This window comes from Lytechinus variegatus, chromosome 3 (genome assembly GCF_018143015.1).
Source record: "Lytechinus variegatus isolate NC3 chromosome 3, Lvar_3.0, whole genome shotgun sequence".
Classification (NCBI taxonomy): Eukaryota; Metazoa; Echinodermata; class Echinoidea; order Temnopleuroida; family Toxopneustidae; genus Lytechinus; species Lytechinus variegatus.
Genome location: NC_054742.1, coordinates 35,566,587 through 35,576,646, shown reverse-complemented (window position 1 = coordinate 35,576,646; position 10,060 = coordinate 35,566,587). Strand labels below are relative to the sequence as shown.

The 10,060-nt window shown below is 35.4% G+C and overlaps 1 protein-coding gene across 3 annotated transcripts; it reads right to left on the bottom strand.

Annotated features, from left to right (window-relative positions):
• Positions 1–564: 564 nt before the first annotated feature.
• On the bottom strand, positions 565–9,263 carry LOC121410882. 3 transcript variants are annotated; one of them, XM_041603238.1, is made up of 6 exons: positions 8,962–9,263; positions 5,228–5,312; positions 3,816–3,875; positions 2,223–2,300; positions 1,489–1,818; positions 565–1,374 (listed from the first exon to the last, which is right to left on the bottom strand). In XM_041603238.1, the coding sequence occupies exons 1-6, from the start codon at positions 9,079–9,081 to the stop codon at positions 686–688; spliced, it is 1,362 nt and encodes a 453-aa protein (XP_041459172.1). In that variant the 5' UTR covers positions 9,082–9,263; the 3' UTR covers positions 565–685. The 3 variants fall into 3 exon arrangements, with proteins under 3 accessions (XP_041459172.1, XP_041459173.1, XP_041459171.1); XM_041603239.1 differs by having other exon boundaries at positions 565–1,317; XM_041603237.1 differs by having other exon boundaries at positions 565–1,818.
• Between the last annotated feature and the right edge of the window lie 797 nt (positions 9,264–10,060).

Below are 10,060 nucleotides of genomic sequence, written 5' to 3'. Positions count from 1 at the left end.
ATCAATCCACCATCCATCCATCAGCCAACCAGCCAGCCAACCAAACAACCAACCAACCAACCAACCATCAAACCAACCAACCAATTCAACCATCCATCGAGAACAGACCGATCTACCAATCAATCATTCAACCTAACCAATACGCACAATATGCAACTGAAAAGTTACATTAAGGTAAGTTATTTTTATTGTGCACTTCCTTTCACGACATGCAAGAAAAAAATACAATGAATTTACTTGGATAAGGCTTACAAACCAAGAATAAAGTTTTTATAAAGAATATGAGACATTGATAAAGTAGATGGGGTAAATGGAAGTTAAAGAGCATGATCGTCACTTTTTGTTAATAAAATGCTTTCTAGAAATCAAACAGTGCATCTTTTTGATCTTACCAAAAGTTTGCATACGCAGTGCATTATATGCATTGATTATAATCATATTTCATAAACATGATAAAAGAGAAATAATTATGATTATCTTTTTAAGGTATTGCATTAGATGCTAAACACTCGTTTTGAAATCATTTTTAAATGACTTTTTCAATTTTATTGTTAACACCTCAAAAAATTGTATTTTTATATAATTATAACTTATAAACTAAATTAGGCCTGCTGATTGAGCTGTTGGGGAAATGATTCATGGTTGCAGAAGAGTTTAAAATCCATAATAGTAATAGGTTGGTGGGTTAATTCCTGTGTTGAAACTCCTTCGGGTACCATGTTTGATCCAGTCTTGCCCCTTTACGGAGTTTGACCGGTACCTGGTAGGACACTTGTCTGAGAGGAAGACCATTACGAAGCCTGCTGAGAACGCTACTACGACGATCACCAATAAAAGGATTATAGCCACGAAAAGAATACCGACGATGGTCACCGAGGTAGTTCCGTTTTTCATCGAGGACTTCTACTCCGTTAGCGCGGTTAATAGTCATGGTAGTAGACTGCTGCGAGTCACCATTGCTTTGTGGTGGCAATGCACTGGTTTCTTGTTCTGTGTTAGCATGCGATTGTGCTGTGGTTGTGACCACGTTGGCATGTGGTGGCATTGCAGTTGGTTGTTGCTGTTGATCGCCATTGACATTTGTTGATGTATGCGATGGCATTGTAGTTACGTGTTGTTGTTGATCACTATTGGCATTTGTTGGTGTATGTGGTGGCATTGCAGTTGCATCTTGCTTTTGATCGCCTTTGACACTTGTGTTGTGTTGTGGCAATGTACTTGCCTCTTGCTGATGATCGCCGTTGACATTTGTTGCCGGATGTGGTTGCACTGTACTTGCCTCTTGCTGATGATCGCCGTTGACACTTGTTGATGTATGTGGTTGCGATGTACTTGCCTGTTGCTCATGATCGCTGTTGGCACTTGTTGTTGTATGTGGTTGCACTGTACTTGCCTCTTGCTGATGATCGCTGTTGGCACTTGTTGTTGTATGTGGTTGCACTGTACTTGCCTCTTGCTGATGATCGCCGTTGGCACTTGTTGATGTATGTGGTTGTATTGTAGATGTTAGTTGCTGTTGATCGCCGTTGACACTTGTTGTTGTATGTGGTGGCATTGAAGTTGCTTGTGGACTCTCGTCGTGAGATTCCCCTGATTCTGCTACAATATATTGAGCGTCTTCAATTCTATCTACTGCAACATCAACGAGTTCATTAATGAGGCTAAGGTTTCCCTCCATATCATTCCCGTTTCTGTCGTCACCATGTTGATTGCCTTGGTCTGTTTGTTGGTGATGGTTGTGGATGCCTTCCACTACTGGAACAATGGCAATTTCATTTGCATCCTCTATGGCAGATAACCTCGCGTTAAACAAGAGCTCTGGTGAAAAAATAATAATGTCAAATAAAAATATTTCGTACTACATCTATATTTCTAAAGCTATTTCGAAAATCTAATAATTATCCTCTGAATGAATCTTTGAAGGATGTGGTAGATCGCAAGAGACGAAGTTCGACTAATTGCCGATTCAACAAATTTAGACCTATTTTAACATTAAAAATCATTTTGGTGCATTGCTCCAAATAATTTATGACCTATTTTACCTGAAACTAGGCCGGATTTTGGTGTACAGGGGTTTGAAAACCTATTTTTTTTTTTACCAAAAATCATTTTGAACTGGATATGAAATACGTGAGCCATAGGCGATTTCTTTTTTAAACAGTTAATACAGAGTCTGACAAATTAATTTAAAAGTAAAGAAACTGTTGTAAAATAGTTCTTACGGTTTTGTGATAGCACTTTGATATTTTCGGCTAAGCTATATAGGCGATCATTGATGTCTTCGATGGTTTTTGCCAGAACTGCAGAGCAAAATATTATACAGAAATTTCAACATTAAATCAAGAAAAAAAATCTTACACATAATAAAATTCGATATTATAGGTATTTATTCCTATAAACTACACATGGCAGACCAAAGGCTTGATTACATGGAGCTGATAAAAATCCAAATTGCAATTTGATAATTTTGTGAATAAGGATAGTTGAAAGGGATACAATTCAGCACATATTGTGTATTCATAAGGATTATGTTCACCTTAAAACTAAATTAAGAGGCATAAAGGAAGGAGCAAAGGAGAAAGGAAAATAAAGAAAGGGGGAAACAAAATTATGAATAGCTGACAGAAGAGACGAGAAGAAAAATGCAAATAAGGCAAGGGAAAGGAAATAAAGAAGTAATATACATTAGACTTAGCTGATCACTGAAAAGACAAAGTGTATGAAATTAAAGAAAGGGGATAAAGAAAGTATATTGCAGAAAAGGGAGGAAAAGCCGAGATCAACGAAACGGTCATTGATTGCATTCTATATTTTGAAGAGAGATCATCATGATGCTGACAAGTTAAAAACATCTTAGAATCATTTATATAGTTTCGACTAAAATTCAAGCTGGTCATAAGCGTGTTAAAGGGGAAGTTCACCCTGACAAAAATTGAAGAAAAAAAAAAGAAATATTGGCGAAGGTTAGAGGAAAATCTATCAAAGGATAACAAAGTTATTAGAATTTTAATTATTTGATTTTGGACGTCATATGCTAGCAGCTTTTTTACATATCGTACGGTAAAAAAATCAATGAAATGTAAATTTCTCAGAAAATTGATAATCTGTTTTATTGTACCTTTAGTATATCAATGCAAAAATGCTATCCCACCCACTCCTAAAAAGAAAATAAAACAAGTCATCACGAAATATTATAACTGAAATTTATGCATTTTATATTACGTAACATATGGGGTAGCTGCTCATTTATGACGTCACAAATAAACAAGACTGAAATTCTAATAACTTTCTTATGGGGTGTTGCAAGGAACTTGTGATCAATTGCAAGTCAATTTTTGGTCCCTAAATCAATCATGTCGTGCAGTTAATCGCAAATTAGTGCATGATTGATTGTTAATTTGCTCCTTGAAACAAGAAGTTCAATCTGATTTGCTACAGCTAACGTTGATCTATCAGTTGTAAAATTGCTAGAGAATATTTGCAATTGAACGCAAATATTTTCTTGCAACACCCCCTTAATCTTTAATGGATTTTCCTAAAACATTCACCAATTTTTTGTTCTGCTAGTTTTACAACAAATTCAGAGGAGCTCGAGAGTTTCGTGAAATGCAATTTTTGTCAGCGCTGACAGTTGTCGCGCGACAATATTGATGAAACACCCCCCAGTTCAGTCCTAAGCATAGAGAACCCCCTGCCTGCGATAACTTTCCATACGTTTTTGAATAAACATTTCTAGTCAACGCATGTATATCTACATAATTATATTGTACACTCGTTTCCATAAAAACGGCATACATTTAAAAAATATTACTTACTTTCAGAGACTTCCAACCTGACCTGTGGATCTATCGGAGGAATCTGAGGGTAGTCCTGACCTGAAATAAAAAAAAAACATTTTAAAACAATTGATCTTGGTGATTATAGTGACTACAGGGGAGCGTTTCATCAATATTTTCATCCGACAAGTTGTCAGATCTGACATCTTTCTCTGATGTTGATTGGCTGAGAGGTACTGCTACTATGGTAACTGTCGGTTAAAATGGGACTTGTCGGATAAAACGTCCGACAAGTCCTTTCATAAAACGCCCCCTGGTGTCGCGTTCATTTCAATATCAAAGTGAATTATCGTAGCATTATTGAATTACAATACATTTCAGAAAACTATCAATGATTTATTTCTTCAAAAACACAAGTAGACAAAATAGCATAGCTTCTGTCAGAATATTAATATATATGGTTTTGTTTCTCTATAGCCTTTGTCACTGAGATATACGATAGTAATATAATGTAAAAAAAAATTGTGAAAAGGAAACAATATATTGTGAATTTATGTTCTAACACTAGTAACAGGAATAATAATTCTAGGACTATATCGCATTTCTTTGGTTTTCCAAAAATACATATTCAACCATCATGTATATCATTCGTATATCAATCAATTTGTTTATATGAAGTTATTAATTCAAAACGTCCATCCATGATGTAATAACAATAATGATAATGACAATGATAATAATAATCATAATAATCATAATGATATTAATAAATAATAAATATGAAATAAATAACAAATAAATAATGATAATAATAACAATGATAATGATAATAATACTAATCATAATCATAATAATAATCATAATGATATTAATTTTAATAAACAATAAATATGAATAATGATAATAATAATGATGATAATAATAATATTAATGATAATATAAAGCGCATAACACAATATAAATAACGTGTCTATGCGCTTCCAAAGGACTCGATCACCCCGGCTGTACCTCAAGCAGCTAGCTTCCTGCGCTCGGCATTTCATGGAATAAATTCCTGCCAGGTACCCATTCACCTCACCTGGGTTGAGTGCAGCACAGTTTGGATAATTTTCTTGCTGAAATAAACTACGCCATAGCAGGGATTTTGAACCGACGCGTCGCGACGACCCTCTGCTTCAAAGTCCGGAGACTAATCCACTGGGCCACAAAGGTCCACATGATATTCATATTGAGCACCCTTTTACAAATTGGAGTAATCCAAATGTCTTTGGAATTTCAAAATCTGAATGTGAAAATTTGAAGAACGTAACCCCCCCCCACCCAAAGAAACATCACGCTCTAATACAATAGTTATCTGTCTCCCTCTCCCGTTTCCAACTATTCCAGTGTAATTTTGTCTTTACATTACTAAAATAATTCAGGCGTGCTTTATTTTTAGATCAATATCTTACCTTCGTTCGTATTGTCAGACCTTGTTTTTATTTCGTTTGCTTTCATCAAAATGTTGTAAGCGTTCTTGTAAGAAGACGGGACGGTCTGTCAAGTGAAATGATAAACATAATGAATCAGTAACAATTTTCTTTAAGATATTCAACAGCTACTCTCCTTAAAAATCATCTCGATTAGACAGGTAATATAAGAAAAAAAAATTTCTGAACCGTTTGTCTGCGTTCAGGGGGCGTTTCATTAACATTTTTGTCCGACAAGTTGTCAGATCTGACAACTTTCCCTGATTCTGATTGGCTGACAGGTACTGTTACTATGGTAATTGTCGGATAAAACAAGACTTGTCGGATAAAATCCTTTCATGAAACGCTCCCCTGGATAGGCATTATAAAACATTCTAAAAATAAGTCTTTAAACAATTAACATTGTTACAAAAAATACTTCGTTACTTTGTTGAACTGTCTTGTATAATTATCTTCTTTCTTTTTTTTACTAGATCGGTCATAATAGGTAGGCCTATATTCATGTCAGGCTCATAAGTCCTTTTTTTTTAGTGAAAAGTAATGTAAAGATATTAAGTCAGTTTAGGACCATGGCATGCAATTAAATCCCTTTGTGCTGAATTATGTTTTGAATTTTGGGGGCTCATGCTTTTTCAATTCAAATAAACATCCTCCATTTCACACATTTCTTCACGTCTCTGATCTAATGGTCAACTGCATAATGATTTCATCAGACAATCGATTTGTTATAATTTCATCCATCATAGGCCTTGGCCCAAAACTAAATTGACTTCAATTATATTTTTCCAATAAAAAAAACACGTCTGTAGGCTGCATTTTGAATTACCACCAATACCACCTCACGAGAATAAGCTCTAAATTATAGTTTTTGAGCGCTCCAGTTAAATAATAAAAAAAATCACCAGGATTATAATGATATAGGACCATCAAAGATATCATGTATTATTGCAGTTGAATATTTTTTTTCTAAACAATAGTTTTAATTATCTTTTTTTCAATAATGTGTTGTATGTTGCATTGACTCAGCACAGACAGGATGGTTGCAGACTTAGTGGACAATGTTACGTTTATATCACTGGTTCACTGCTAAAGGCCTGGTCACACCGCCCGAGCGTTGTTGGAGCGGTCGTGGAGCGGTAAGGAGAGAAGGTCGAATTTCGCTCACAAAATTTTGGAAAAAATCGAAAACGAAAAAAAAAACACAATCGAAATCGAAAATGGTGAACGGTAGCGAGCGGTGATGATTTTTTCTCTCCGCACCACGACCGCTCCAACAACGCTCGGGCGGTGTGATCATGCCTTTAAGGCCTGGTCACACCGCCCGAGCGTTGTTGAAGCGGTTGTGGAGCGGTAGGGAAAGAGGGTCGAATTCGCTCTCAAAATTGGGGGAAAAAATCAAACACAAAAATCGAAAAAAAGAAAGAAAAACAATCGAAATAAAAAATGGTGAACGGTAGCGAGCGGTGATATTTTTTTCTTTCCGCTCCACGACCGCTCCAACAACGCTAGGGCGGTATGACCATGAACATTCTGCCGTGGGGAATCTAGGTGTCACGCGCGTAAAACATTCCCCGTAGATTTGTGTGTTAAATTGGCACTTTTGAAAAATTCATAAAAAATAAATGTGAAATTAGAGGGTGGAATGTTTACTACCATTGGATAGGATATATATCTGGCATTCCATATCTGACCAGGAAAGGGTACCGTAGCCAGCTCATTCTAAAAATAAATCGCCATTTATGAAGATAACTATGAATGGATCAAATTCATCGACTGAAACAGTAAAATAGCCCTAATGAGTCCGCCAGTCAAAAATAGTTCCAAGTCACTTTTTTATCTTCCCAATTTGGGCGAAGGAAGTTCAGTAGTTACCATTTCTAGAATCAGTGTTAGATTTTGAATCATATTCATACATTTTTGTCAATCAGCAACATCAAATTGAGAAAAATTCGAATGGGTTGGGTCGAACGAATATCTTGAGCCCTCCTGATGTAATTAGGCTCGTAGTACCTCTACGGGTAGGATTATGGTATGCCAATGCTGTATAGAGCACACACTTTAAAAAATCATTAAAATATTTTTGTGGCCAAAATTATTAATTTCTATACAGTTGTAATTCAATTTTCATTAGTAACTTAGAATAATTACTATATCATAACCTTGTTCATTGAATGAGTGGTTTATATCATAAACTTGTACATTTTATATGAACAGCCAAGTGGATTTAGTAATAATTGAGAAAATAAATAGTTCATGATTAAAAAATACCATTGTGACCACTCATTCAATGAACAAGGTTATGATATAACCTTGTTCTCAGTTATATCTCCATGTGTGGCAAAATAAGGGTGGCAATGTTTGGCTTATTTTCTCTTTTTCTTTGGGGCAAATGCTTGATTTTTTTACACTGACAGCTTCCATTAGACCTGTTATTCATACAACATGGCTCTTATTTAAATTTGATTCTTTATATCATTTTTTTCTTAATTAAAAATAGAGATCAAAAAATGAAAATTTTCTTGCCATATTACTTTCCACCAATAGAGGGCGTACACAAAAATATGCCCAAAATTCAAGTTTTTGAGCGCTCTGGTGAATACAAAAATTATTCCCACGTTACTAATGATAAATAAATTAAAACTGTATGGAAATGAGTAATTTTGGTCACAAAAGTGATATTTTAAGGATTTTTTAAAGTGTGTGCTCAATACAGCATTGCCTACCATAGTCCTACCTGTAGATTCTCCACAGGCCAGATGGTAGCAGTGAACAAGTGATTGTGACAAGGTTAAAGGAAGTTATGATTTAATCTAATTTCAGATTCATTCCATAGGCTTACAATAGCATATTTTGTATTTAGTTTAACTTAAAGGGCAAGTCCACCCCAACAAAAACTTGATTTGAATATAAAGACAAAATCCAGCAAGCAGAACACTGAGTATTTCATAAAAATCTGATTTAAAATATGAGAGTAATGACATTTTAAAGTTTGGCTTTATTTCACAAAACAATATGCACAACCTGGTCGGTGTGCAAATGAGAGTAGTGATGACGTCATCCACTCACTATTTCTTTTGTATTTTATTATGAAAAACAATCTATGGTTCTGTCAAGTTTGTCTTTATAGTGAATTCTGTTAAAAAATGATTCAACCCCCCCAAAAAAGTGAGTGAGGGGCATCATCTATTCTCTCATTTGAATGTTACGGAGTTGTGCATGTAACTGTTCTGTGAAAAATGAGTGAAAATTCAGAAGTCTAAGTTTTATTTTACATCCGAGTTTGATAAAAATTTTCAGCGTTATGCTTGTTCAAATTTTCTCTATTGATTTACACCATTTTTCTGCGGTTGACTTGAACTTTAAAGAGAAATGAAAAAAATAACCCAAAACAATCTTAGTGACTATCACTTCTTAACTTAGCAAATATAGGTCCAACACCCAAGCTCATGCAAGAAAAGCTTCTACACCCGTGTCGACATGGTGATTATTGCAAAATTCTTGCCTATCACTCTTTTATCGAAGACAAGATACCGGTCACGTTAACTATTGAAAACAATTTGGACATGATTATCAAAGAAGATGTCAATTATTTATGTTTCAAGTTAAGCACATTACGACGAGTAAATGAATCCCAACCTTTCTTTGAAGATGTATGATAAACAGACATTCATGTTTTTTTTTGAGTTTGACGACCCCGAAATAGATTCTTAACTTACCTTTTCAACGATCCGGTGTAAGTCATTTTTGTTCTCGTTGTTATTATCTACAGACACTGCAACTATTGCTGGAAGAAGGCAAACGATCGTAATCAGTGCAACATATTTCATCATGAACATAGACAAAATTATCACGCCTCGTAAAAAAAATGCCTTAGAGGTAACTAGATCTCTCCGCCCAACTTTTCACTTGATATGGAGTCACACTGGCCCACAAAATGATGTGTGAAATTACCCGAAATGCAGCAATTCTGTATAATGCAGGACTGGATGCCCTGACATCGAAATGTGAGTGATCTGGTAATGGACATTTGAAATACCTTCATTTAAATTCACTTGCAACTCCTATTATCATGGTGCATAGTCAGGTGCTTAATTTGGCAAGAATAAATTGAGGAATGATAATGAAGGCTTTCCAATGACCTGTTCTGTTAGTTCAGGAATGTGTAAACAAAAGATACTTTTTGCACCGAAAATGCAATGAAGATTGCAAACAGATTTGGTCACGCCTAATTCCTTTGTGAACCTTACAGGTGCCTGTTCCAATCTGAGGCTATCGGTGACCTTATTTTGTAATTCATGCATCATCGACACTTTCTCAGTATAACAATAGGATGCGTGCTTGCAATGTGGCGAACCATTCTTCAACCATTTAAACAAATATCATGGGTACGTAATTCAGGTGTGAGTGTGTGAAGGAAATCGGGTTCCCTTTTCCCAGCAAAATTTGTGAGAAAATGTCATTTCATGATAAATTTATTGAATGTTATTGGACTGCCGGCTTTTGCGATTACAATCCAACAATTCGTAGCATAGGCGGATCCAAGAGGGCGAGGGCACCCTCCCTCTCATTGGCGGAGCCAAAAAAAAAACAAGGGGAAAGAAAGAAAAAAGGGAAAAAAGAGGGGGAAAAAAGAAAGGGAAACATAAGAGGAAGAAGACGAGTGAACAAAATAAGATGAGAGAAAGACTTGGAAAACAATTAAAAAAAAACATTTTTAATGTCACTATATAAATTTTTGCTCGCGCTTCGCGCTCGCATTGCCTTTTTGGTGATTTACATAATCTTGCTCAATATGGAGCTTAAAATATGAAGTCA